The sequence below is a fragment of the Podarcis tiliguerta genome, assembly GCF_965153285.1.
Source record: "Podarcis tiliguerta genome assembly, chromosome: 16".
Taxonomy (NCBI): Eukaryota; Metazoa; Chordata; class Lepidosauria; order Squamata; family Lacertidae; genus Podarcis; species Podarcis tiliguerta.
This window is the reverse complement of record NC_139549.1, coordinates 19,487,404-19,514,890: the sequence shown is the minus strand read 5'-3', so window position 1 is coordinate 19,514,890 and position 27,487 is coordinate 19,487,404. Positions and strand designations below refer to the sequence as shown.

General features: G+C 49.8%; 2 protein-coding genes and 1 long non-coding RNA gene across 4 annotated transcripts in view; 1 reads left to right on the top strand and 2 right to left on the bottom strand.

Moving 5' to 3' along the window:
- ACTN3 (actinin alpha 3) overlaps positions 1–16,857 on the top strand; it is a 42,413-nt gene extending 25,556 nt beyond the window's left edge. The window contains exons 6-21 of one of the 2 annotated variants that reach the window (XM_083417451.1): positions 334–412; positions 1,000–1,081; positions 2,355–2,440; positions 4,065–4,157; positions 4,577–4,807; positions 5,572–5,719; positions 6,703–6,853; positions 8,152–8,260; positions 8,361–8,501; positions 9,046–9,228; positions 10,571–10,705; positions 11,513–11,692; positions 12,457–12,603; positions 14,575–14,640; positions 14,962–15,120; positions 16,092–16,857. In XM_083417451.1, coding sequence (XP_083273577.1) covers positions 334–412; positions 1,000–1,081; positions 2,355–2,440; positions 4,065–4,157; positions 4,577–4,807; positions 5,572–5,719; positions 6,703–6,853; positions 8,152–8,260; positions 8,361–8,501; positions 9,046–9,228; positions 10,571–10,705; positions 11,513–11,692; positions 12,457–12,603; positions 14,575–14,640; positions 14,962–15,120; positions 16,092–16,250 — 2,149 coding nt within the window. In that variant the 3' untranslated portion in view covers positions 16,251–16,857. Of the gene's footprint in view, positions 1–333; positions 413–999; positions 1,082–2,354; positions 2,441–4,064; positions 4,158–4,576; positions 4,808–5,571; positions 5,720–6,702; positions 6,854–8,151; positions 8,261–8,360; positions 8,502–9,045; positions 9,229–10,570; positions 10,706–11,512; positions 11,693–12,456; positions 12,604–14,574; positions 14,641–14,961; positions 15,153–15,987 lie in introns of both variants that reach the window. The other variant, XM_083417452.1, reaches the window with a different exon arrangement.
- LOC310666561 lies at positions 6,070–14,568 on the bottom strand. The gene is made up of 4 exons (XR_014505959.1): positions 13,851–14,568; positions 13,525–13,624; positions 12,651–13,348; positions 6,070–8,571 (listed from the first exon to the last, which is right to left on the bottom strand). It is a non-coding gene; the product is annotated as an uncharacterized lncRNA (long non-coding RNA).
- A 1,812-nt stretch (positions 16,858–18,669) lies between the features above and the next one.
- Positions 18,670–27,352, bottom strand: RCE1 (Ras converting CAAX endopeptidase 1). The gene is made up of 8 exons (XM_083417490.1): positions 27,154–27,352; positions 26,245–26,347; positions 24,494–24,577; positions 23,187–23,265; positions 22,277–22,444; positions 21,142–21,213; positions 20,169–20,231; positions 18,670–19,257 (listed from the first exon to the last, which is right to left on the bottom strand). The coding sequence occupies exons 1-8, from the start codon at positions 27,288–27,290 to the stop codon at positions 19,010–19,012; spliced, it is 954 nt and encodes a 317-aa protein (XP_083273616.1). The 5' UTR covers positions 27,291–27,352; the 3' UTR covers positions 18,670–19,009.
- Between the last annotated feature and the right edge of the window lie 135 nt (positions 27,353–27,487).

Below are 27,487 nucleotides of genomic sequence, written 5' to 3'. Positions count from 1 at the left end.
GGCACAAAGCAGGCTTGTTGAGGGACATGGCTTGGGGAGAGTTCCCAGGGCCGCATAGAGAAGCCTGGAGGGCCGCATCCGTTCCCTGAGCCTGAGGTTCCATTCCCCTCTATGGACTAGATTTGCTCCTTCCACAATGTCTGCTTCTGTTCCTCACTTTTCCTCTTCATTTGCACCCTGTGCCTTTCCATACCTGGATGGGGCAACCACCATTTCTCTGACAAAGGACGTTGGACCAAAGCTGGAGGCCACCCAGACCCAGCTGAAGAGACCCAGGACTCACTCATTCACTCTTTCCCTCTTCTCTCTCCATGCCCGCGTGCTGCCCACCAGCTGGAAGGATGGCCTGGCACTCTGCGCCCTGATCCACAGGCACCGCCCTGACCTCATTGACTACGCCAAGCTCAGAAAGGTGCTGTCTTCCTCTTGCGTCTTCCTGGCTGCGCCCATTCCTTTCAGGCTCTCCGCTTGCGATCTCTGCGGTGTCTGCTGGCATCTTTGTCCTTTGAGTCAACCTGTGATTTCCATCACCCGCCCCGCCAATCACCCAGCTAGGGCAAATAGGACTCTCCTTGTGGCTTTCATTGCCAGCAATCCGACCCCTGTGTGTCTGGGCCCAAAGATCCACTGCTTCGTCCCTGTCCACCATTATGGCGGGCATTTTGCTAAGGGGTGTAGCTCAGTGGCTGAGAGTCTGCTTTGCATGCAGAAGGTTGTAGGTTCAGTTCCTGGTGTCGCCAGTTTAACAGATGAGGTAGAAACGGGGAAGACACTTCTCTGCTCAAGACCCTGGAGAGCTGCCGCCTGTCAGAGGAGATGGAGACTTGATAGATAGAGTCTCAGTAGCACAAAGCAGCTTTTCATACCTGTAGCAAGTTCAGCATGAGCAGCAATAAGTAGTGCCTCGGTTAGGAGATCATCCTCACCTGTAACCCTGCCAGCTACTCCCTGCCATGGTGTAGTGATTCGCTCTGAGCAACTGTGTCTGTCTGTCCACAGGATGACCCCATTGGGAATCTCAACACAGCCTTTGAGGTGGCTGAGAAGTATCTGGATATCCCTAAGATGCTGGATGCAGAAGGTGAGGAGCCAGGCACCCTGTGTGTGTTTGTGTTTGAGTGAGAGAGTTGGAAGGGACCCTGAGGATTCTCTAGTCCACAGTTTCAAAAACCTGGTTTTACAGCTGTTTTTGGGCTACAACTCCCATCATCCTTAGCTAGCAGGACCAATGGTCGGGGATTATGGGAACTGTAGTCCAAAGCAGCTGGATACCCAAGTTTGGGAAACCCTGTTCTAATCCAACCTCCTGCAATGCAGGAATACACAGGAATACGGTATGTCCCGTATGGGAATCAAACCTGCAGCCTTGCTGTCATCAGCACCATGCTGTAACCAACAGAAAGAGAGAGGTTTAGGGATAAAGGGTGATGAAATGGGTCTGGAGTGGGATAAGCACCTGTCTTTTGTAAGGGAGGCAAATCAGCTTCCCAAAGGGCCCAAGAGCAAATTAAGACTTACCTTCCCCAGACCCATCTGCTATGCCAAACCCCTCTCTGGTTTCTACTGGACCTGCTTGCAAACCACATGCTGGGTAGCCTTCTTCTGAAGTGCCTGCTCTAGTTGTTTTTAATTTTTGGTAAAGGTTTTTTTATTTTATATATATATAAAGCAGAGAGAGCAGTTATAGCTGCAGATGAAAATTAAAAGTTGAGAAACAAGACCATAAAATAAGCACATAGAATAAGTGCTGCTACACATGGGTTAAGTAACCAAGCCCGAGTCGTGATAGAAAAAAGTGAGAATTAAAGTTGTATTCTCGTAAAGTGCTGTTTTATATTAGTGTCATTTGATTGTCAAGTATTGTCCCAGATTTATCAGGCTTTTGATTAGGGTTGTCTTTAAAATGATGCCAAATCATATAAAAAGCATCTGAAAGTGAGCATAGAATCACAGAATTGTAGAGTTGGAAGGGACCACGAGAGTCATCTAGTCCAACCCTCTGCAATGCAGAAATCTCTCGCCCAGCTTGGGGCTCGAACCTACAACCCTGAGCTTAAAAGTCTCAGCTCTACCAACTCTCTTGCTCTTGTCGAAATATCAAATTAAGAGTGATTTTTCTCCATTGTAGCTATATTCCAGAGCGAGTGGTACCTAGCGTTCAGTGTAAGATTTTGGGCTGTTTTCCTTTGAATTGTAATTACCATTTTGAACTGCCAGGGTTGTATATAAGACCAATTCTCTTGGCAATGTATCCCCATTTGCACCATCAATATAATTCAGCAGCATTAGCGAGTGGCCCTCTCTATTGAGCGCCTTACTGCTCTCCTCCTTCAGCTTTTGTCCTCTTCCCACAGATATTGTCAACACCCCCAAACCGGACGAGAAAGCCATCATGACCTACGTCTCCTGCTTCTACCATGCCTTTGCAGGTGCAGAGCAGGTAAGCAAAAAGAAGCGGTAGCAGCATTTCCCCCTGGGTCTACATATCTGCAGCAGAGAACTATGCTAGCCCAGTTCCTTCTTCCTTTTAGAATCATTGAATTGGGGGTCTTCTATGACAACCCACTGCTCAGCGCAGGATGCAGCTAAAGCATCCCTAACAGGCCATCATCAAGACACAGCATAACTGCCTCCAGCAAAGGAGAGCTGACCTTCTCTCAAGGCAGCCTGCATTAGTGGTTGGACAGCTATGACTCTTAGGAAATTTATATCGAAGTTTGCTTGAAATCTGCTTCGCTGGAATTTTTACCCATTGGTTCCAGTCTTGCCTTCTGCAGCCAAAGATGATGGTATTGATGGATTTAATGGTGGTGGTAGCAGTTTGAGCTAAAGACCACAAACATGAGACAAAATATTTGATTATCAAGACAGCTTGGGGAAAGGTTAGGGCTCTATGAAAGAGCATCTGCTTGGCATGCAGAAGGTCCCAAGTTTAATCCCCGGCATCTCCATGTGTGGCTGGGAGAGTCTCCTGCCTGAAACCTTGGAGAGCTGCTGCCAGTCAGTGTAGGTAATACTGAGCTAGATGAACACAGTATAAGGCATTTTCCTGTGTTCTAGCCACAACATATTTATATACATGCACAACAGATCATGCCTTTTAAAACAAGGCTATAGCAAAATCCACAATCAAAAATAGTTTTAAAATAGCAGATAATTTTGAGTCAGGGCTCAACTTTGCAACTTTCTGCAACCCCCCTGCCCCCCCAACCCCTTTATTTAAAGCAGAGCTTTCCAAACTTTTCAAGTTGGTGATACACTTTTTAGTCATGCATCATTTTGTGACATAGTAATTCAGTTTTACTAGCAAACTGGAGGTTAAACTAACCCCTTTCCAGCCCTAGGAGGAGTATGGGGAGTGTCCACGCAACACCACACCGACACACTGCAGCCGACACACTAATATGTCGCAACACACAGTTTTGAAAGCTCTGCATTAAAGCTACTTCCCCACTAATCCCATTGTGCAGCCAGAATGAGGCACGAATGCTGAACCCTAGGCAAGTAGATTTGATAAATGTACATAGTTTGTTCTGGAATTTGAGGTTGCATCATGGGAAATTTTTTATGTTTGTTTTTTGCTTCTGTAAGTAATTTTTATTCATTTTCCAATTAAAAAAAACATTCCTATTAATAACAAATCAAGCCAAATCTTACCACATTCAAAAACATTCAAATTATAGAGTCCGAATTAAATAATTTCAAGGAGACGTCCCATGTTCTGGATTTCAAGAGCTAATGTCCATCATTTATTTTCTGCTTTCTTCTTTATTACTTCCAAGTTTTCCAATCCTGATATTGACCATCCTCCTCCTCAGTCACTTGTATAACTCTCTATCTTGTTTTGTTTAATGATTCCATATTTCTATAATCACACAGGAGGCAAATTTTCGCACCATGGGAAGTTTTTAAAGCTCTGAATGCCCTGGCATGCCTTTCACTTGATGCCCACCAACTCCCGGTCTAATCTAGATGATCTCTTTATGCTTCCTCCCAGCCCACAGCTCTTTGGTGTTGTTATTTACTATTCCCATTTCTAACCAGCAAGTGCATTTCTCTTCCAGGCTGAGACGGCAGCCAACAGGATCTGCAAGGTGCTTGCTGTCAATCAAGAGAATGAAAAGCTGATGCAGGAGTACGAGAAGCTGGCCAGCGAGGTATCTTGAAACTACCCGAGCAGAAGTCCCCAAAAGCAATGCCCCTTTCACATCTCCAGCCCAATACCTTCCTACCAAGAAACAGAGCACTGAACTCAGAAGCAGAATTCCTGGGTTCAGTTCACAGGGCCCAATCAGTCCCAGCATTTAATGCTTGTTTGCTTACTTCCCTTGAAGCTTTCGTGGGTCGGTGGAAGGGGAATCACAGGTCCACACTTGCACTGCTGTTGCATCCAAGTTGGGTCATGGCAGCAGCCCAAAGATATGGTGAAAGATTGAGACGTGGGCCCCCAAAATGGTTGTTTGGGCTAAAGGTGGGCTTCTAGGTCTCAAGAGGTTGGCAGCATACAGGACAGCATGTCTTGATTCCGCAGCCCCAAACAGCCAACTAAAGCCACCTTCTGTTTCTTCCTGGTCAGCTCCTGGAATGGATCCGGCGCACCATCCCATGGCTGGAGAACCGCGTGCCAGAGAAGAGCATGAGCGCCATGCAGCGCAAGCTGGAGGACTTCCGGGACTACCGGCGTGTGCACAAGCCCCCCCGCGTGCAGGAGAAATGCCAGCTGGAGATCAACTTCAACACTTTGCAGACAAAACTGCGCCTCAGCAACCGCCCAGCCTTCATGCCTTCCGAGGGGAAGATGGTCTCTGTAAGTCACAGGGCGGCAGGTGGGCATAGAGCAGGTGGGGGGGGGGGTGAGAAACAAAGCTCCACAGAAGATGGCTGAAATAAAACCATCCTTGCTTGCCAGTCTAAAAAAGCAAAAGCAGTGAGAGGGCCAGCCTTCCCTTGGGAGGCTGTTCCAAGTGATAGCTAGTCAATTGGATCTTAATTAAGCTTTGGGGTCCCAATGGAGACAGTAAACTGTGTCCAAGGGAGTGGAAAGTGGTTTGAGGTGGGGGGGGGTCATTCCATTGATTCCCAACAAAGCAGGCAAAAACTTGGCTCACGAGGGAAGGGGAAGTTAAGAATCAGGCCCATGGGCCATATCCAGTTCCCTACCCTGCTCTGCACAAACAGGTATTGTAAGGTTTTGAAACGTTTCTGTTTAACAGAAGCTAAAAATTGGGGTGAGTGCACAAGCTCTTGGTCCCCAACCAGGTGTTTACAATGCCGTCCATTGTGCCAGGGGGTGTCAAGAGTGGGCACAGATGTGGCTGTAGGCTATGAGCCCAAGTGCCAGGAAGAATCTCTTTCCCAGGTTTCTGCCTGGGCACCAGCTCCTGGTGAGCACAGCTGCAGGTCCTGCCACTTTGAGGGGAGATTCGAATAACTCTAGAGTTGGAAGGGACTGTGAGGGTTCATCCAGTCCAACCTCCTGCAATGCGGGGCTCAAACCCACGACCCTGAGATTAAGGAGCCTCATGCTCTACCAACTGAGCTAGGCTGAAGCTGCCCTGTGTTTGCCTGCAGGATATTGCAAATGCCTGGAAGGGGCTGGAGCAGGTTGAGAAAGGCTATGAGGAATGGCTGCTGACCGAGATCAGGCGCCTGGAGCGCCTGGACCACCTGGCTGAGAAATTTAAGCAGAAAGCCACCCTGCACGAGACCTGGACCAGAGGTAACCTGACCACAATTGAGCCCCTCCCTCTATTCCAGGGGCAGGGAACTGCTTTTATATCAAGGGTTCTGTTCCCCTAGGGGAAAACTTTTTGGAACTACATGCCGGGGTGGGTGGGGTCAAAAGTAGGCAGGGCCAGAGCTAGCAGTCGGCCCCCCATTTTCTTTCTGCCTCCCAATCCACTATACTCCCCCCCCCTTTAAATTCTCTTTCACATGTTTTTTAAGCCTAATTATGGGTAGATTTTCAGGACGGTAGTGTTGAAGTAAGGGTAGCGAAAACACAGCTAAGAAGCTCGAATCGTATATATGACTGACATCCTTCTTTGGAAATTAAACCAATGCCCAGACTTTAATATTCAAAAGCTTCCCTTGCAGAAAATTACACAGATAAATTAAAACATAATGTTTTCAGTTAGGCAACGCCTTCCAGCTCCTATGAGAGATTTCAACTTTTTGCCTTCTCCTGCAGCTTTGCTCCCTTTTCTTTCAAGCAGAGAAGAAGCACTCCAACCCTCTACTCAACTTAGCAGTGTTCACAGTGGATTCTAAAACATAGTCATCTCACATCACGTAAAACAGAGCCTCTCCTTCACTAGATACCTCCCATGTGATCAGTGTTAGCCAATCACATGAGAAATACTAGAGCGCTCTAGAATCCAGTTACCAACCAATCAAATTTAAACACATGGTAATGCATAAAAGTATTTACAATTCCAGTGAATTAAATTATGGTACTTAATGAGTAGTGGCAGGATTCACCTACCTCTTCCCAAAAGTTAGTGAAAGGTTCTCTTTCACTTCTTTTTTGGGGGGCAGGGGGTCTGTGGGGGAGGGTTGTGGCCTAAGAGGAGAGGTCACAGGACAGATCCAAAGGCGGAGATCCCCTCTCCTCCTGTGTCCATCCCACTCTTCATATTCCACTCGTCATTGCTCTGCTCACGGCCCAGCCTCTCACCCCAGCTCTGCTTCCTCCCACCGCAGGGAAGGAGGAGATGCTCTCACAGAAGGACTACGAATCGGCATCTCTGTATGAGATCAGAGCCCTGATGCGCAAGCATGAGGCCTTTGAAAGCGACTTGGCCGCCCACCAGGACCGTGTGGAGCAGATCGCAGCCATCGCGCAGGAACTCAAGTGGGTGCCGAGGAGAGAGAACATTGCCCTTTCCCTCTTGAGATGAAAGTTGGGTGCTAGTCGGGGGGTCCTGGCTGCTCCCACTTCAACCCTTGGCCACCACCCCCAACCTCTCACTTCCTGAAGGCTGGAGGTTCATGGCTCAGTTCTCATGTGGGACTGGGGCAGCAATACATCTATTGCATGTCTGTCAGAATCCCTGGGATGTCTGATTTCATTGGGGTGGAAGGGAAAGGAGAGGAAAACTCCAAATCTTGACTCACCTAAGAAAAGCCCATCTGTCCCAGCACCCGGTTCTCACAGAGGCCAATCAGATGTCTCTTTGAGGAAGCCTGCATGAGCACAGCAGAAGCTCTCTCCACCTCTTGTACCCAGGACTATTTTTCTAGAAAAAGAGGTGCTGGAACTCAACATGAACACCTCCCTTGTTCTCTTATAATGGCAATGGTGTCCACCTTAGAGGTACCAGAACTGAGTTCTGGAGAATTGCAGCTGGAAAAAAAGTCCTGGTTATACCCAGCAACCAAATGCGCTGGGTTCCACCCAACTTTGGGGGACTCTGGCAAGCATGTGTGATGTCATACAGTGGGAAGAGACCTATTGCAGCTGCAGGTAAACCTGGTAGGGCCTGTCGTAGCTGTGGGAAGGCCCGGTGGAGCCCACTGTTAATCACAGAATATTGTGGGAGCCCAGCCCCCTCCTTGAAAATGGGGGGGCCCTCAGCCCCCTGACCCAGATGACTAGTATTTGAAAGGCCATCAACAAAAACTCCTGTGATTGTGAGGATCTGTTAAGAAAGGTTGACTCTTTGTGGAGTTTCAATTTCAACAGGTGTCTCCTCTTTTCAACTTCTCATACCAATCCTTTTTTGGTGAATTTTGGGAAGAGCTGCAAGAATTTAAAAAGAGAGTCTTTGGAGGGCCTCCACAGGTCCCTCATCCTTCTCTTGAAGGACTGCCGAGATTCTCAGGTTGCAGAATGCTTGTCTTGCTAGCCCCACAAATGTGCATGCCTTCTTGACCTTTTTTAATTTCGCTATTCTGCTCCATTGAAAGACAACCTTGGTGTGAGCAATGGTGGGTTCTACGCTTAAAGTGGTCAAATAGTTTTCCTGTTGCATGGCCTTTGGGTGGCTGATTTCCCAATTGTCGTGGTCCCTTGGCTGGGGTGAAGTCAGCCTCCTCTTCCAGACTTGCGGGTGGGTGATGGGAAAGGTGTCCATTCTGATGGTCTCCTGCGGGTGGGGAAGCCCGTAGCCTCAGCTATGCACCCCTAATCCTTGTGGCCCATCACTACAGTGAGCTGGACTACCACGACGCAGCCTCTGTGAACTCCCGCTGCCAGGCCATCTGTGACCAGTGGGACACCCTGGGGACACTCACTCAGAAGAGGAGAGATGCCCTGGAGGTGAGGAAAGGGGCGCTGGCAGGATTTGGTTTCTTCTTCTTCAGTATGAGGGAGGTGACTTTATTCTCCAATTCTCACCTTTCCTCTCCTTGCCACCCAGCGTGTGGAGAAGCTGCTGGAGACCATTGACCAGCTATACCTGGAGTTTGCCAAGAGAGCTGCCCCCTTCAACAACTGGATGGATGGGGCCATCGAGGACCTTCAGGACATGTTCATTGTGCACAGCATTGAAGAGATCCAGGTGAGGCGCATCAGCAGGGCCAAATGCTTCTTGAGAACTCCAAGCAATTACATTGGGCCTGAAATTAGAGCTGGAGAAGGTACAGTACAGGTCAACAAGGGGTGTTGGAAGCAACTTCATGTTGGTAAAAAAAAGGCTTCTTAGCTTTATAAGGTTTATAACAGTATGAATCATGCAGAGAGTGAGAGCTATCCAACATGGATGGCTTTAAAAGAGGATTAGACAAATTAATGGAGGAGAAAGTTATTGATGGGTAGCCGTGTTCTACCGCCACTGAATACCTGTTGTTGGGAATCACAGTTGAGCAGGGTGCCAACGCACGTGTGTCCAGATCACAAGTTTTCTGGAGGCACCTGGTTGGCCACTGGGACAACAGGATGCTGGACCAGGTGGGCTCTGAGCCTGATCCAGGAGGCTCACCTCATGTTCTTACGAAGAGCAATAGATTTAGGCAAAGCAAAAGGAAGCAGAGAGAGCTCATTTCCTTCTGCCTGCCATACTCACCTGGACAGCAGCTAATTTTCACCCCTTCCTCCTGGAGCAGAGCCTGATAACAGCCCACGAGCAGTTCAAAGCCACCCTGCCTGAGGCTGACAAGGAGCGCATGGCCATCCTGGGAATCCAGAATGAGATCCAGAAGATTGCGCAGACCTACGGCATCAAGCTGTCGGGCTTGAACCCTTACACCAACCTCTCGCATCTTGACATCGCTAACAAGTGGGACAGGGTGAGAGCATCCTTTTAAGAAACCAGCCTCATGGTGTGTCTGTGGGAGCTGTGTGAGGGTCTTGGGCACAGGCTTTTGCTGGTTCGGGTCACCCCCAAGGTGCTGTGTTCCTCCCAGCCTCCTGGGGATACTGTCTTCGCTTGCTTGCTTGTGCCCCCCCCTAAAGAAACAGGAGACGTCTAGATGGGGTGTGCGGCTATGGGGCACAAAAGCTATATACCTCCTCCAGAATCAAAAGTAACTCTGAATACCAGTTGCTGGGGAATGGTGGCAGGAGAGGGCTATTCATCCATCCATCCATCCATCCATCCATCCATCCATCCATCCATCCATTTGTATGCTGTCCATCTGACTGGGTTGTCCCAGCCACTCTTAGCGGCTCCCAACAAAAAACAGTAAAAACACAAACACAACATCAAACACTAAAAACTTCCCTGAATAGAGCTGCCTTCAGATGCCCTCACATCCTGCTTGCCTGCTTCCCATGGGGGCATCTAGGATGCTGGACTAGTTGGGGCTTTTTTAGTTTTCAGGTCTTACCGGGTGTTCTTATGGGGGACCTGAGCAGACACCCTCACCTCTGCCAGCTCCAGATTGTTTTCTAGAGAGGAGTGGAAAATCCACTGCCAAGGCAGAGACCCATCCCCCGTTTGCTTATAAAATGATTTACAAAATGCCAACTCATTAAAAAGATATGTTAAAATCATTAAAGAATAATAAAATGAAGAACAAGTGCCCAACAGTGCAGAAAATTAATTCTCCAACAAAGCTTAGCAAGCAATCCATGTTTTCAGCAAGGGATGAAATATCAGAATTGTAGCTGCCTGTCCAGTTTCAGGAGGGCATTTCCCCAATCTGGGGGGCCTTGGCTGATGCAGAAGCTAAACAATGCTGCGGTCCTTCATCCCTGATTCAATAAGTGACAATAAGTCAAGAGCTCCTCTTTCCAGGAGTAGCTGATTAATTAATTGAGCCTCTAAACCAGATGTGGGGAACCTGTCAGGCCCTCCAGCTGTCATTGGACTCCAACTCCTATCAGCCATAGTCAGCATGGCCAGTGATGATGGGAACTGTAGTGCAATCACATCTGGAGGGCTTTCAGGTCCCCTACCCTAAACAAATGCCAAGAAGAGGAACATCTGGAGGTTCTCCAGCTGCCTTGATGCATGTGCTTTGGAAGTCCTGCTTTCATCCTAGGCAGGAAAGGCTCTAAGTGAGGGGGCAGAGTACCTCCTGTCCTCCCAGGACTACACCCAACACCACACCAACCCACATCTCCCTCCAGTAGGGTCTCTAAACCCCAATACTTATGTGCAGAGTCTCTTTTATCTTGCTTCTCCAGGTGAAGCAGCTGGTCCCACACCGTGATCAAACCCTGCAAGAAGAGCTGGCAAGACAGCAAGCCAATGAACGCCTCCGACGCCAGTTTGCCGCCCAGGCTAACATCATTGGACCCTGGATCCAGACAAAGATGGAGGTAAGGTCCTCTCCTGCCCCATCCGCCAGGGCAAAATGCCCTCGAGGACCTCAGCTGAGTGGTAGAGCTTTGCATGAAGAAGGTTCTAAGTTCAGTCCCCAGTGGCATCTACTCATAGGACTGGGTGACACTCTGGCTCAAAATCCTTGAAAAATGCTGCTGATCAGCATACAATGCACCAAATATTTGACTCCTTGTATGGCAACTCCTTACCTACGTCCCTATCTACCTACATCCCCTGGGAGAGATTACGAGCTCTGTCTGGTGAGGGGGCTGCCTAGTGGGTTAGAGGCAGGATTGGCATTGGAGCATCAGAGCAGGCTTGAGACTCCAGGATGCTTGGACTGCTTCCCTAAGTCAGAATCTTACTGCTATTTCTTGACCCTTCCACCTTACAACCCTCTGGACGCCACCCATAGGACGGATCCAACAAATGGCTTTGGAAAGGGTGAAATGGCCCTCTAGGCAACAGTTATGGCTCCTCTCGTTACCCAAGAAGTGCTGACCAAATGCAGCAGCTCTGTAAAGCTAATGTATAGTGAATCTGTCTTTGCCAGTGACAAACCATCACTTGAAGGGCAGAGATAGCGAACCTGTGCTCCCCCCAAGTGCTTTTGTACAGCAACTTCCACCAGCCTGACTACTGGCCGTCTTCTCTGAGGCCACTAAGAATTGGTACCCAGCCACACCTGGGGGGGCTACAGGTTCTCCCAGTGCTGCTGTAGAGGAAGGGTGCCCCATGAGATCAGAGCTATGCTCTGGGGTCTTAAGCTAACAGGAGGCTTCTCTTCTGCCCTCCCCTGGCAGGAGATTGGCCACATCTCTGTGGACATCAGCGGGTCTCTTGAGGACCAGATGAACCACCTGAAGCAGCATGAGCAGAACATCATCAACTACAAGGCCAACATCGACAAGCTGGAGGGAGACCACCAACTCATTCAAGAGGCCCTCATCTTTGACAACAAGCACACCAGCTACACTATGGAGGTGGGGGTCTGTGTGTGCTTGCAGGGGTGGGGGCATTTTTGGAAATAATTCCCGGGTGGGCTGTTAAGATACATAAAAGTCAAACTCCATGATGCATGGGTGTAAAAATTATAAATTTAATGTTTGTGAAAACCAGCCAACTTAAGACTAGTTGCTTAGTCTTCCAAGTAGCAGCTCGCCTTCGTGCACATAAATATAAGCATTTTGAGGCATGCAAGATTACAGAACTATATGAGTATTATTATTATTTACTGTGGTTTTGTATTTGTTGGAAACTGCTCAGAGTGGCTGGGGCAACCCAGTTAAATGGGCAGCAGATAAATAATACATATAGTAGTAGTAATCTACAAGGAATACCATGAGGAAAATGGGAAATTGAGGCAGATATTTATTCCATGACAATTTGAAATTCGAACTGGAACCTATTTAGTGCGTTGGTAGTCTTATTTCTTGGGGTTGTTTCCTTTCCTTTAATTATTTTATCTTTCTTTTAGCTCTTAAAAGGCAAAACTGTACAAAGTGTGGGATTGTACCAGGCTGAATTTATTGACAGCACTTTTGCTGATTTGTTCATACTATTTAATTTTCAATAAGTGAATATTAAAAAGTGTGTGTGGGGGGGTAATTCCTGGCTGAACCCCCCCCCCCCGAATGGATCTCCAGCAAGTAGGTGAAGGATTGGGTGGGTGGGATTGCCCCCCACCTCCTTCCCCAGTGCTTCTGGATCTCATTCTGCAAACTCCACTGTCTTTGACTGCATGCAGCACATCCGGGTGGGCTGGGAACAGCTGCTGACCACCATTGCCCGCACTATCAACGAAGTCGAGAACCAGATTCTGACCCGCGATGCCAAGGGAATCAGCCAGGAACAGATGAACGAGTTCCGGGCCTCCTTCAACCATTTCGACCGGGTAAGGTGGCCTCTTGCAAACCCAGCCCTGACCACTCGCACACTCACCGCCGCTTATCGCTTGCACACTTCTCCCGCGCTTAATCCAACTGCAAGCGTGCAACAGGCAGCCTCCTGCCAAATTCTTGCCTGCACCTCCAGCTCACGCAGCCCTCACACCTGATCCCTGCTGTTGTTCCAGCCATGGAGGCCAATCTAGAGCTGATCAAAGGATGGGGTCTCTGGTCTCTTGTCCTAGACCAAGGGTGAAGGACTCTTTTTCAGCCCAAGGGCCACGTTCCCTCATGGGCAACCCAGTGGCAGGAAGGATGAGAGGCAAAAAAGTGGGAGAGGCAATGGGTGCAACCTTTGCACAAGAGGTCACGCTCCAGCTGGGCAAAAGCCCACACAGGCAAGCAAGAAGCATGATCATAGGTCAGGGCACTTGAGGGAGGCATGCAGCAGGGCCAGCGAAGAAACGGAAGGGCCATGCCTTAGGTAGAGTCCCAAGGGCCAGGTAGAGAGGCCTTGAGGTTCCTTGCCTTAGCCTAGCTAGATTTTCCTCGCCTTGGCCAAACTGGAGGTTCCTCACCTTGGCCTAGCTGTATTTTCCTCACCTTGGCCTAGCTGGATGTTCCTCACCTTGGCCTAGCTGGAGGTTCCTCACCTTGGTCTAGCTAGATTTTCCTCACCTTGGCCTAGCTAGAGGTTCCTCACCTTGGCCTAGCTGAAGGTTCCTCACCTTTGCCTAGCTAGATTTTCCTCACCTTGGCCTAGCTGGAGGTTCCTCACCTCGGCCTAGCTAGATTTTCCTCACCTTTCGCCTAGCTGGAGATTCCTCACCTTAGCCTAGCTATATTTTCCTCACCTTGGCCTAGCTATATTTTCCTCACTTTGGCCTAGCTATATTTTCCTCACCTTGGCCTAGCTATATTTTCCTCACCTTGGCCTAGCTAGAGGTTCCTCGCCTTGGCCTAGCTAGATTTTCCTCACCTTGGCCTAGCTGGAGGTTCCTCACCTCGGCCTAGCTAGATTTTCCTCACCTTTCGCCTAGCTGGAGATTCCTCACCTTAGCCTAGCTATATTTTCCTCACCTTGGCCTAGCTATATTTTCCTCACTTTGGCCTAGCTATATTTTCCTCACTTTGGCCTAGCTATATTTTCCTCACTTTGGCCTAGCTATATTTTCCTCACTTTGGCCTAGCTATATTTTCCTCACCTTGGCCTAGCTATATTTTCCTCACTTTGGCCTAGCTATATTTTCCTCACCTTGGCCTAGCTATATTTTCCTCACCTTGGCCTAGCTAGAGGTTCCTCGCCTTGGCCTAGCTAGATTTTCCTCCCCTTGAACTGACTAGATTTTCCTCACCTTGGTCAAGCTGGAGGTTCCTCACCTTGGCCTAGCTCAAGGCTCGCTTGCCACCATCGCCAACCCATGTCTGCTCTTGACACCAGCAACAAAGAGGGTGTGGCCGGCTAATCCCAGCCTGGCCAACAGAAAAACTTTGAAGGAGTCGTGAGAGGCACGGTGGCCATCTGTGAGGCGGCTGGGACTCCCGAGCTGCCCAATAGCTACACATGGCTTTGGTCTCTCTCTCTCTCAGCAACCGTTCAGAGAGGAGGCCAGCTCCAAATGAGCCACAAGAAAGGAGGACTTGGCTGAGCGCGGGGCTTGTTCACAGACTGCGGAAGGGCTATAGCTCACATGTTGAGCATCTGATTTGCTTGTAAAAGGTCCCGGGTTCAATCTCCAGTTAGTGCTGGGAGAGTCTCCTGCCCGAAACCTGGGTAAACTGTTACCAGTCAGTGTAGACAATAGCGGGTGAGGTGGACCCAATGGTCTGTCTTGGTGTAAGGCCACTTCCTGTGTTCCTATGAGGGGCGCCCAGTGCCACCAGTTTAAGGAGTGTTTCCCTTCAGGAGTGTGGAATTTGGGGCTGGGGGTGTCTCCTTCCAAATCAACAGCTTCTTTCCCCCTCTTTGCTCTTTGCAGAAGAGAAACGGAATGATGGATCCTGACGACTTCCGGGCCTGCTTGATCTCCATGGGATATGACTTGGTAGGAAGCTGCCCCTTTTTGGGGCCCAGAAGGATAACTTTCCTTACAACATCTGTTGGAGGGCAAATTCTGTGTAGTTTAGTATCACAAGGATCTCCTGGTTTGCTTGAAAATGGTGACTGAACCAAATCCTTGGCCATCCCTAGATAGCAAAAGCTGAGTGGAAATGGGTAGGGTCTGCCCTGAGGCAGTTTTCAGCCCCATTCCATGATCCAAGGGTGGCTATGGGTGGGAAAACTGGTCAGGGATGCTGAATGTCCCTTGGCGGGGAGCATCCCTCCCTGTTTGACCCACATCCCTATTGCTCTTCCCTTCTGACAGGGCGAGGTGGAGTTTGCACGCATCATGACCCTGGTGGATCCAAACAACACAGGCGTGGTGACCTTCCAGGCCTTCATTGACTTCATGACTCGTGAGACAGCTGAGACAGACACTGCCGAGCAAGTCGTGGCTTCCTTCAAGATCCTGGCTTCAGACAAGGTAAGCGTTGCACCAAAAGAACAGGAGAAGTGGTGGAGCTATCTCTTGTCCACAGAAGCAAAATTTGGGTCTCTTGCTTATTCATAGGACCCACAACATTATGCTGAGGTTGAGTGATATTCTGCAGTTAAAATTAAGATCTAGGCATGGAAGCAGAATTCAAAGCCTTCCAATAATCTGTTTCCTCTCTTCTTTATGTCTCCTCTCCTCCCACCGGGCACATTTCAAGCCTTTCCTGACAGGCCTAGAAAGTGTTTTTGCAGGGGGAAGTGGGGGTGGCTTCTTTCCATTCAGGTAGCAGAGAAGAAAAGGCTATCCTACCCATTTTAGGCTCGGGCCTTGTTTGCCCCTGGCACGTAGCCCTTGACAAACTGCCCCTAAGGCAAGTGTGGGAAACCTTTGGTGGGTGCTCCAGGTGTTGTTGGGACCACAACCCACCAACAGCCAGGAATGATGGGAGGTGTAGTTTGACAACAGCTGGAGAACTCAAGGCTCCATCACAGCTGCCCTAACAGAAGAAAGGTTCCTGGACTCTGTTAGTGGGATCTTGCAACCTAGAACAGGCCTGCACAGTGTGCAATGCGTCAACCACATTCCATTCTGGGCCATCTTCTGTGTTGGGTAGCACCAGAGGCAAAAGTGGACAGAGCAACCAAAGTAAAAAAAATAATTACCATGCTACAGAAGGCTAGTTTCTATTAGCTCATCTCTACCCTCCATACAGCCTCAGAAGAGACATTATCTGAGTTTGAGGGGATGTTCCTGGCAGGCAAAAATGCTGGTGGAGGGTGCAATGTACACCACCACAGTGTGCAGTCAATGGAAATAAAATATGGCTAAGGATGTGTAGTCTGGGGAAACAGATAGGGATCTTGGAGGGCCACATTTGGCCCCCAAGCCTGAGATGCCTCACTCTTGGTCTTTTGAGTAACATGCTGTTCCTCCTTGTTTGATCCTCCTCCCTGCTGCAGAACTACATCACGATAGAAGAGCTACGTCGGGAGCTGCCACCAGAGCAGGCCGAATATTGCATCAGCAGGATGACGAAGTACACAGGAGCTGACGCTGTGTCCGGCGCTTTGGACTATGTCTCCTTCTCCAGCGCCCTGTACGGAGAGAGCGACCTGTGATCTCTCTGCTCCCCGTCCCACCCTGCCCACCTACCCCCATCTCACCAGAAACAAAAAAAAGCACGTGGGAGCAGAGCGACTCCCCACACACTCGCTTGTGGGGAACTGGTGCCATCGAGAGCCTTGTGCCCACCATGGAAGAGGGGAGGGCACTACCGCTACCAACCCCACCACCACCACCAAATATCTTCCCCCACTGCTGGGCAAGAGGCTGAGATTCCCCCCACTTCCACCCACATGCTGCAGCTGGTGGATCCAGGGTGGTTTTGGCGAGGAAACAGTCTCTCAAGGTTCCCCCTCCCCCTTTGTAGAAGCTGTCGTGTCTGTTCTTTGCTGCTGAGCTAGTTGCACACATTCCCCCTCTGTCCCACGCATTCCCTTCCCTCTTCCCCAGAACCCCCCTCTTTCCCCTGGCCCACCCCCACAGGAGAGGCAAGTGTTTTTGCTGACCTAGAGGGCCACCGTTTGACCAGACGGGCCACCACCAAGTGCATCTCCTGGGATTTATGCTGGGACTGGGAAGGAGGCGGGTACCAGAGGAGGCAGGGGAGGGCTGGCTTGGAAGGAATGCTGTACCAATAAACTGCGCCCACTGGAGGCCCACCCAGCATGGAAGTCTTTTTTTTACCCCACCCTGTTGCACTTGGACGAGTATATGGAATGGCATGTACAGGAGAGGGAAAGGCTAGACCTTTGTGTAGGAATAGATGGGGAGCCAAGGATGGGGAACCTGTAGCCCTGCAGATGTTGTTGGGCAGCAGCTTCCATCAGCCCCAGCCACATGGCCAGCGATGATGGAAGCTGTTAAGCAAAAACAAATTCAAATAAGCATCTGGAGGACAATTGGTCTATTGTCTCAAGAGATAACGGAGTGGACCTCCATGGATGAAGTCAAATGGCTGCATTAGCAGCACCAAAGTGACCTCCCTGGAGCGCAAGCCTGGACAGTGCATATGGAGGTCCTGGCTGCCCATAAAAGTCCCCCCCCCCCTTGGCCTTGCTGATGTGGTCCAAAGAAAGGCAGAGCAATACATCTGGCTCCAACTTGGTTGCAGGAAGGAGGCATACAAGGTGCCATCCAACTGTCTTTGAGACTCCACTCTGGATTTGTGTGGGGTTTACTCTTTAGCCTTTTCTTCTCCCAAAGCTATCCCACAAGACAGTGGAGGTTTAGGATCAGAGTTTATCTTCTCCTAGATGGGCTACCTTCCCAAGTTGACGAGCCCAATCTGCCCCTCACTTCTCTCTACAGCACATGCAGAAACCACCTTCTTGACTGTTGAATCCACCATTGGTCTTGTCTGCTCAATCCACCAGAGCCTGTCTTTGCACGCAGGGGCAGTCCCTAGCTCATTGAGGGTTTGAGACTCATCGGCTATCTTCACCAGGTACAGCCAGCCAGCCAAAGCAGTTTCCCAGGGGGAGGCCGCTGCTGCATGCTGACAGCTTCTAGGAGCCACAGAGTGTGAAGTTCAGGGTGTCCTATTGCTGCTTTATATACAGTTCATTCTCTAGCTATCCCCCACCCACAACACACCATGGATCGTGTTTAACCACATCCAGAGACAGAAAAAATATACACACAGTTCTATAAAATCGACCCTGGTTCTTATAGGAGCTTGGGGAGGGGTGGGTGGGAGCTCAGCACCTTTGGAATGTTTTTTTCATCCTCTGGTGCAAATGGCAGCTTTGGGCTTGTAGTCCCACAAACGCCTGGAGGCCACAGGCTCCCCCCCACACCAGCCTTAACAGCAACGTGAAGCTTCCTCACTCTGAACGTGGGCCAGATGAGCCTGCAATAGCGTACAATAGGATACTGTCACGTGCAAGGCCACTGGTGGAGGCATGTGAGGTCACTGCCATGATCATATTGCATGTCCAAATGTCCCTGGAAGAAACATATTCTCGTACTGTGCTCCTTCCAAGTTGTGTGGCAGAGCAGGGCTCCATCAGTCCAGCAGAGACTGTGATGCTAAAAACTTGCATCTCTTCTGCTCCAGCTACCTTCTGGGCAGACTGGGGCAAAAGCCCCTACTTTCCGGAAGCAAAACACTCCTCCCTTTGTTTTCAGCAGAGAACTGCATCTGGGATAGAGCTTGATGGGAGAACAGCTGTTGTCAAACTCCCAGTCCCAGTCAATGTGGCCAAGGCTTAGGGATGACGGGAGATGGAATCTCCCAACACCTGGAAGGTCGGCCTCCCCATCCCCTTGACATCCAATGAAGTTGTTGCCTGGTCACAAGTACTTGTGGCCCACCCTCTGACGGAACCAACAGAGACTCAGCAAGCTCTGCCCCTTCGCCAAGCACCCACTGCTCCCAGCCCTGAATAAAACGCAAGCGCCAAGTCTATAACCAAGCGGAACAGCAGAAGGACAGGCCACCTTCAAACCTCAGCCACAATTAAAACACCAACAGGGCCTCGTTAAAGTCCTTTAATAATAAAAAATAGAGCTCTTTGGGGCCCGGAGGAAAAGAAGGCCCCCCCAGGGGTCTATAAAAAGGGCTGGCTGGCTCAGGCGGAGATGTGTGCAAGAACGCAGGCACAGCTACGTTTCCACCGCAAACGGGTTTCAGGGAATGGCTTTTCCCACTCTCCCCATGACAACTGCAGAAGAGGACGAGGAGGGTAGGGGTGGGGGCCATGAGGAGAAAGCCACCTCAAAACCGGCGCAAGTGTACAGCGTCAGCGCTGTGTGCCACTGTGGACGCAAGGGTGCAAGGGGTGTGGGGAGATTGGGAGAAGGTCCCAGGCAGGTGTCAAGAGCAGAGGGAGAAGCTGCCGAGGCTGCTGGTGTGCGAAGTCAGTCTGGAGAGGGAGCAGATGGGCAGGTGGCCAAAGAAAGCGGGATCCGTCATGGGGTGCAGGAGGAGGAGGAAGAGGATCACTCCCAGCAGGTAGAAGAAGACGACCAGGCAGCGCTGCGGGTGGTCCAGGGCTGCGCCGACAGCAGGGAACCCGACGTAGTTGCAGAAGGAGTGGCAGAGCACAGGCCCAATGAGGTGCCCTGTGGGAGAGGGAGGAGGAGGGGCTGAGCAGGGTGCCTCCAGCAGAGACCATTTAAAATCCTAAGTCCCTAGTCCTTATGGGCTGAAGAGAAAACTCATGTGGAGTTGCAACAGAAATGGCTTAGGCTAAGAGTTCTTTCTGAAGACATCCTAATTCCTTTCACCACACACACAGAGACTGAATATTCAATTAACCTATAGGGTACCTTAATGCCGTAAGAAATCTGAATTGCTCATAATATCTGCTTAAATCTGCCTATCAGGGGAAAACCAGTGTTCTAAAGTAAAAAGAAGCAGCAGTACACACTGATTTTAGGCTATTTATTAATCCTGCCCTCTGCTTCCACACCACCTCTCCTTAGGACAACCTGGTAAAGGCAGGTTAGGGTGAAAGACAGCAGTCACTGAAAGATTCGTGGCCAAGGGGAGTGCCTCTCTGACATTCATTCCTGCACCACATCAGGGGTGCCCTAAGGGAAGGGCCTGCATCACAACAGGCATCATTTCACATTCTCTTGTGCCTCCACCTCTTTGGGCTTTCCTCCTCTGGCTGACACTCAGCATTGTGCAGCCCCTGTAAACTGCACTGAAAAAATTCAGTCCCCATTGAGCTGTTTTTTAAGCCTTCTCTCTTTCAGTACTGCTGCACCCACCGGAACTCACCCAATACATGCAGATACTTCCCACCCCTTGATTCTCCGTGGCCCAGTTTTGGTGCCGTTAACCATTTGGTTTTGGTATCCGAGATACTCAAACTCTCTCACATGCATAATGTGATTGCCAGCTGCTTCCTTGGGGAGCAACTGAGCAGGAGAGGGACAGGGGGATCCCCATTAACATAGGCAGCACCTTCTCATTCCTAAACCCCACCCCAACTGGTGCAATTCCCTTGTTCACTTTCCCCACCTACCTGTCCGGATGAAGATAAAGGCTGTATATGTTCCGAAAACAGCTGTGTATGAAAACTGGAACACTGCAAAGGGAGGAAACAGTCTGTCAGAAGCTGGCGGAGGGGTGAGAAGGGGGTGGTAGGGGGCTGGGGAGAGAATCCTTTTTTCAGGCAGCATCTTCTGGATGAGCAAGTTGCCCACACAGTGATACACCACATAATGAAATTGGCTTACAAACCACATTGCTTAGCCAACGCCATCTACACCTTTCAGTCTGAGCTAAACGCCAATCTCTACATTTGTGCAGAACAAACAATCAAATTCCTTAGCCCAGGTCAGACCCTTTTGTCCATCTAGCCCTGTACAGTCGTACCTTGGTTTTCAAACATCTTAGTTGTCAAGCGTTTTGGCTTCCGAATGCCACAAACCCAGAATTGAGTGTTCCGGTTTGCGAACTATTTTTGGAAGCTGAACGTCTGACGGTGCTTCCGTGGCTTCTGATTGGATGCAGGAGCTTCGAATAATAATAATAATAATAATAATAAATTTTATTTATATCCCGCCCTCCCCAGCCGAAGCCGGGCTCAGGGCGGCTAACAACAGTAAAACAGCACAGACAACACTTTAAAATCATTCATTATAAAATTAATTAATCACTTTGGTTTTCAAATGTTTTGGAAGGCGAATGGACTTCTGGAATGGATTCCATTCGACTTCCAAGGTACGACTGTACTCTGAGAGGCAGCAGCTCCCCTGGCCCTCCAGCAGAGACGGGACCACCTGATTCCTCCAAAGGAACGTGCCAGGAATCGGGGCTGCGGATTGAACCTCTGGGTGCAAAGTGCGCGCTCTGTCACTCAGCCGACACCTCCTCCCAAAATGGTAACACTGCCGTATATGTATGTATATATATCAAAAGGACCCTGTGGCCAATGTCCCACCACCCTCTTGGCTTCTGATGGTGAGGAAAACAAGGGACTGCCCAATCCATACCTGCTGAGAGGAAGATGCTGGCTGTGCTTCCTTGGCGAAACCGTAGCTGCTCAATGACATGGTGAAAGTGAGCTAGAAAACAAAGACGCATCTCAGCACATGTGACAGAGAAGCCTTCTGAATGGCCTTCTCCCTCCCCACATCATCTCCCTGCAAAATGCCAAGGTTCTTCCCACGACGTTAGAAGAGCCCGTTGCATCAGTCCAGCATCCTGTTTTCACAGTGGCCGACTAGATGCCTGTGCAAATCCCCAAAGCCAGACCTGAGCCCAAGAGCACTCCCTGTCCTGTGATTCCCAGTGATTTGGATTCACAATGGAGGCGCAGCAAAGCCACTGTGGCTATGTTTTAGCCACTGATAGCTACTTCTCCTCTGTGAATTCATCTCATCCTCTTTTAAAGGCATCCAACTTGGTGTTCACCACTGCCTCCTGTGGGATTGAGTTCCATAGTTTAAATCTGAGATGCATGAAATACTTTCTTTTGTCTGCCCTGAATCTCCCAACGTTCAGATTCAGAGGGTGCCCATGAGTTCTAGTGTCATGAAAGTGGGATGTTTTTCTCTGTCTGCTCTCAATATGCCATACGTAATTTTATAAATTCCTATCACGTTGCCTCTTACTTGCCTTTTCTCTAAACTAAAAAGGCACAAACGCTGCAACCTTTCTTCAGAGGGGAGTTTTAAACAGACAAGGGCATTGGCAGAATTGTTGAAATAACCTGCAGTTTCATAAGAGTAAAAAATTAAAGTAGCTGAATAAAAGAATCAGTGAAGTTAATTTAGAATATGCAGGGAATGATAAAAAAATAAATTTAAGAAACTGCAGAAAGAGTAGGAAGGAAGTGCCCCAAAACTTTCTGTAGTACAAATGCTCCAGTTTCAGCCCTGAGAAATCTGTGGCTTTGCAGGCCTCACTGGACTACAACTCCCATCAGCCCCAGCCAGCAAGTGATGATGGGAGATGGAGTCTGGTAACCTCCAAACAGCTTGAAAAGTTCACCATCCTTGGTTTCAGGCCCACAAAAATGTGTCAGCCTTGTGAAAAGAAGGAACTCGAAAGTCCAGGCAATTAGGTGAAGGTTGGGGCAGCTTCAAGAAACCGTCTCCTATTGCCAGGGAGAAATACAGCACTCACCGACTCCGAAGAACAGCGGGCAGGTGAAGACAGCAGGCCCCAATCCCGTGCAAGGGACGAGCATGGGCAGCATGCAGGCCCGGAAGACCAGCTCCTCCGTGAAGGGCGCAATGACCTGGTTGCGGAGCCAGCGCATGTCAGTCAGACAGAGAACCCAAAAGCTGGGGTCTGGGGGGGCGAGGAGGAGTAGTGTTACTTACACCCCACCCCTCCTCTTGAGAAGGCACAGCAGTAGCAACAAAAAAGGGGGTGTTTTGTCAATGGGTGTCCAAGAAGGAGGGCAATTATAACCACTTGGCCAGGGGCTTAAAGCACACACTCCACAGAGGCATGGAAAAGCAGGCACTGGGATGACATCCCATCAACCAGCTTTTGCCAACCTGTGAGCCTTCCAGCTGCTTTGGACTACAACTCCCATCACTCCAGCCAGCATGAAAAGCTTGCTTCCTGAAATGAGCGCATTGCATACTCAGAGTAGAGTCTCATGAGGGAAAACAAGGAGACACTCGCTTTTCGCCCTACAGCAAGGCCCGAATGCAGCCTTCCAGGCCTTTACTGTCTATCTGATCCTCAGGGTGCAACCCTTACCAGACCTGCTTCATGTCCCCCACCCATTCAGTGTTTTTGCCTGGCTGGAATGTGTCTATGAACTCTGGTAATGCTTCTTGTTTGCCAGGACAGAAGACAGAGGCAGGTGGGTGGGTAAGCTTGTGTAAAAACTAGCCTCCTGTACAAGGGTAACGCTCACATTCATTACTCTGGCTTCGCCCACCCTGGCATGTGGCCCCTGGAAGCTTCTCCAGAAGGGAATGTGGCCCCTGGCCTGTAAAAGTTCCCCAGCCCCACTCCTAGAATCTCTCGCAGTTGCTCTCCAAGCCCTGCCATCACATGCCAATCTACGTGGTCTTACCAAACGCAACTTTCAAACCTTCTACCAGGTCCCAAGGACAGTCCATCGAGAGCTGGATAAGAGGACCAAGGAATAGGACCTGTGGGGTGAGGGAGAAGGAGCAAAGAACACGTTCACCAGCACATGTAAAAATCAGCCCTTACATTTTCTGCACCCGGTGTGTAAATATGGAAGAGCTACATCGGTCAGCGTGCCATTGAGGGTTTTCTTTCCCCCCTTCTCCTTTTTAAAATCTTTTTATTGAAAAGTTTTAAACTAGTATAAATTGCTACAAATCAACATCATTATTCAAAATTTTGTATAATAAAAAGGGTATAAACTAAAAGTATAAAAGATCAGAACCATTTTCCTGGCAAAACATTTTGATTAGTACACCTGTTCCAGAATAAACAAGAATCTATTCCATCCCAATCTCCGTAACTATTCTTCAGCCTTTCCGCTTCATCTTTCTTGAAATGAAGTGCATTGAGTGGAGACTGCCCTCCATCAAAAAAGTTCTTTGTCCTATTTTTGTAGAGTTGGAAGGGACCATGAAGTCATCCAGTCCAACCCCCTGCAGCACAGGAATCTTTTGCCCAACAAAAGGCTCAAACCCATGACCCTGAGATTAAGAGTCTCATGCTCTACCAACAGAGCTATCCTTTAAACCTCTTTACTCTGGCTTTTGAAACTTGAGGTGTATATCTTTAGGACCCACCTTATTTGGGGGGTTGCAAGTTGCTTTAAACTGCTTTCAATATTGCGTCCTAATGTCGTAACCTGCGGTGGGACCTTAGGGTAAAGGGTAAGGCTGTACAAAGGTAAAATGTATATTAATTGCTCCCTACGCTGGCCTCGTGGGACGCGGGTGGCGCTGTGGGTAAAAGCCTCAGCGCCTAGGGCTTGCCGATCGAAAGGTCAGCGGTTCGAATCCCCGCGGCGGGGTGCGTTCCCGTTGCTCGGTCCCAGCGCCTGCCAACCTAGCAGTTCGAAAGCACCCCCGGGGGCAAGTAGATAAATAGGGACCGCTTACTAGTGGGAAGGTAAACGGCGTTCCGTGTGCGGCTCTGGCTCGCCAGATGCAGCTTGTCACGCTGGCCACGTGACCCGGAAGTGTCTCCAGACAGCGCTGGCCCCCAGCCTCTTGAGTGAGATGGGCGCACAACCCTAGAGTCTGTCAAGACTGGCCCGTACGGGCAGGGGTACCTTTACCTTTACCTTTACGCTGGCCTCACCCAGCACAGAAGGGAGAATGGCTTAAATATGTGGGAGTAAATGAGCCCTGCTAAATCCTAGCAAAGCGCTGGCTGATCAAGAGCTGCACTTACCATGGTTAACAGCAAAGGCAGCACGGTTGCTGGTATAATGCCCTCAAGCCGGAAGCCCATCAGGGCAAGAAGGGTTGCATCTGGCTGAGCAGAAGAGGAAACGCCTTCATTAGCCCTGGGGAAGCACAAACCGCCCACCCCCCATAATCTGCCATAGCTTGCAATGGTACAATGCATATAAGTTACGAAGCAGAACCGGACATCAATTCACGCCACAGGTCTACCCAGCTGAGGACTGTCTTCCCTGACTGCCCCGGGCTACTGGAGCTCCTTTAACTGGAGATACTAAAAACTGAACCTAGGATCCTTTATACACGCTAATAAATATGGGCTCCCCACTGGGGCACTGTCCTGGTGCTTACATAACAAATAGCTCATGACAGCTTTTTGGCGCCACCTAAAAACATGATTGTTCAGGCAAACCTACCCGGGCTCTTAGAAATGCCGGTGTGAATTTTAACTCAGTTTAGTATTTTAACTTCATGTATGTTTTAACGTATTGTATTTTTTCCTTGATTCTATTATCTTTTCGTAAACCGCTTTGAGGTTTGCTTGTTTGTATAATCAATCAGTGTATAAATTTTATGAAATAAATGACGGCTTGCACAAGCGAGCCAAGCCACAACTGGAGGCATAGGAATACAGGAAGCCACTGGGTATCAAGTCAGACCACTGGCTCATCCAGATCACTGCCACCTGCAGTGACTGGCAGCAGCTCCTCAGGGTTTCAGAACAGGTCTTTCTGCATGGAAATATCAGGGGATTGAACTTGTGGCTTTCTGCATGCAAAGCAGGTGATCTACCAGAGAGCTATGGTTCTTCCCTTAAAAATAAATTAAGGTTGCAGCCCTCATGGTTCTGAATAAAGGGCTGATCTAAATAGCATGGTGCCTTCCTGAATGCAAAGTTCTAACATTGTGCCAAAATCAGACACCACACACATCCGGACATTCTTACATAACTGACAATCCCAGGACAATTTTCTTTTCCATTAGGGCAACGGTAGATGGTTTCCATTTTACAAGCGGTATAAAAAGCCTTACTGTAAACAATGTCACACCATTCCAATACCATCCTACGTCTCAGATGCCTGAGAAGTGGTGGTGATGGAGGCACTCCCATACTACTATACAAACGATCGTTCCAAAATGTACAGGGGCACAGCAGAGGCATCGGAACAGGAACGAGGGGAGAAGGCAGCAGCCAGAGTTTTGGATGGCACTGATCATGCCGATCACCAAAATAGTTTCGAAAGAATGTCACTGGCTGCCTATTTGTTTCCAGGCCCAATTCAAAAGGCTGGTGCTCACCCACTGAAATCCTAAGCAGCTTAGGACCCAAGTAGTTGGAGGACAGCCTCCTCCTGTACCAACCTGAGTGCACATAAAGGGTACCAGCCCACATCCAGCTCAGTAACTGGAGATACCAGGGATTGAACCTAAAACCTTTTGCATGCAAAGTAGATGCTCTACTTTGCATCTACTGTGCTGCAACCCACGCCCAAGTCGTTTAGGCACCAGGTAAGTTTTGGTTTTTCAAAAAATACCCAGATATTTAAAAACATTTTAGTGCCTTCAGCGTCTTAAATTCTCTGGCTTTTAAATGCTGACCGTTTTGTATGCTTTATTGTTTTGATTTTAGGATTTTAAAAGATGGCATATAAATGACCTTACTAATTAAAGAAGCTTGAAGTGACAGAAATCACCTGCTTATTTTGGCCAGGCATTTTCCAGACCCGGCCATGATCTCACCTTAATGCCTGTCACCTCTTTCCAGGCCCAGATGAAGATGGGCGAGAGGCTGGAGACAATGAGGACGCTGGTGAACCTCCGTTTGATGACAGCTGGGTGGTCCCTGGAAGGAGAAAGGCCCAGCAGGAGAAGCTACAAGAGCTGAACCTCTAGAGGCCCTGGCTGAGGCTGCCCACCCGGCAAAGATGCAAATCCCCACAAGGCAAGACTGCAGCAGGAGCACAGCTACAGTATTCACAGGGTTTATTTCTTACATATTTTTTTTACCCTGGGATAGGAACCCCCAACGGCTTCCCCATTCAACGCAGAGCTTCCTGCCCGTTTGAAGAGTTTGCAAAGAAACCCACAGACTCTTGCCTGACCCATGTCTCAATCCAGGAAGAAAGCGATTATATAAGCAAAGTTATATAGTGCGAGGGGGGGGGTGCCCGGCTAGCCAGCAAAGGCTCCTGGACACTACTGACTCCCAGAAGTTCCTGCTACCCCTTGCAGACGGGCGTTCATAGCTGAGCGCGGACTTCAAAGAAGCCCGGCCACCTTAAGCGCCCACGTTTGGAGTGCAGCGTCGGATCTGGGGGCGGGGGGGGGGGACACACACACTCATTTTACAATCTTTCCCAGTGCATTAAATGTTGCAACTGACTCTCAGAGCAACTTCTGCCTCACCTAGAGCACTCGCCTCCCGTCTGTTCGGGCCGTGGAGTTTTCGGGCAACCCCCTCCCCGTCCAGCCCCCAAAGAGCGGGAAAGGTCCCCCCCTCCTCGAGGGAGCCGAGACGCTTCAAGGGAACCTGCGAGCAAAGACTTCGCGGGTGGGTGATGGGATCGGAGCGAGCGAAAGACGCAGCGCGCCTGGCCCGGCGGGGCTTTTTTTCCCCACGGGGGCGCATCTCGGCTGTCCTCCACTCACCTGGGCAAGTGGCTCTTCCACACGTAGAGGCTGCCCACATAGCAGCAGGCCAGGCTGAGGCAGGAGAAGAGCGAGGCCCAGCAGAGCCCCGAGCCGGAGCCCCCCGGCCCCGCGCCCGCTGCCGTCTCCTCCGACATAGGAGATCAGAACAGCCCGGCTGCCCAGGCAAGGCAGGCTGGGCCGCGTGGAGGAGCCTCCGCCTCCAGGCCGCGGAAGAGGAAGCCAGCTGAGCGGGCGGCGCAGCCAAGGGCAGGGGAGCGGGCCCAGCCCGCCAAGCAAGTGCGACGGTAAGACCCCCAGCCGGGGCAAGGCGGGGGCGCCGGGGAGGGGGCTC

What these genes read in the sequence shown, in the direction of transcription:
- RCE1 (XM_083417490.1), bottom strand. Translation starts at nt 27,290, where the DNA reads ATGTCGGAGGAGACGGCAGCGGGCGCGGGGCCGGGGGGCTCCGGCTCG. An exon ending in TGCCTTTGCTGTTAACCATG is followed by an intron (nt 23,266 to 24,493) that starts GTAAGTGCAGCT and finishes CTCACCCCACAG; the next exon opens with GTCCTATTCCTTGGTCCTCT. An exon ending in AGGTTTGAAAGTTGCGTTTG is followed by an intron (nt 22,445 to 23,186) that starts GTAAGACCACGT and finishes TCGCCCCCCCAG; the next exon opens with ACCCCAGCTTTTGGGTTCTC.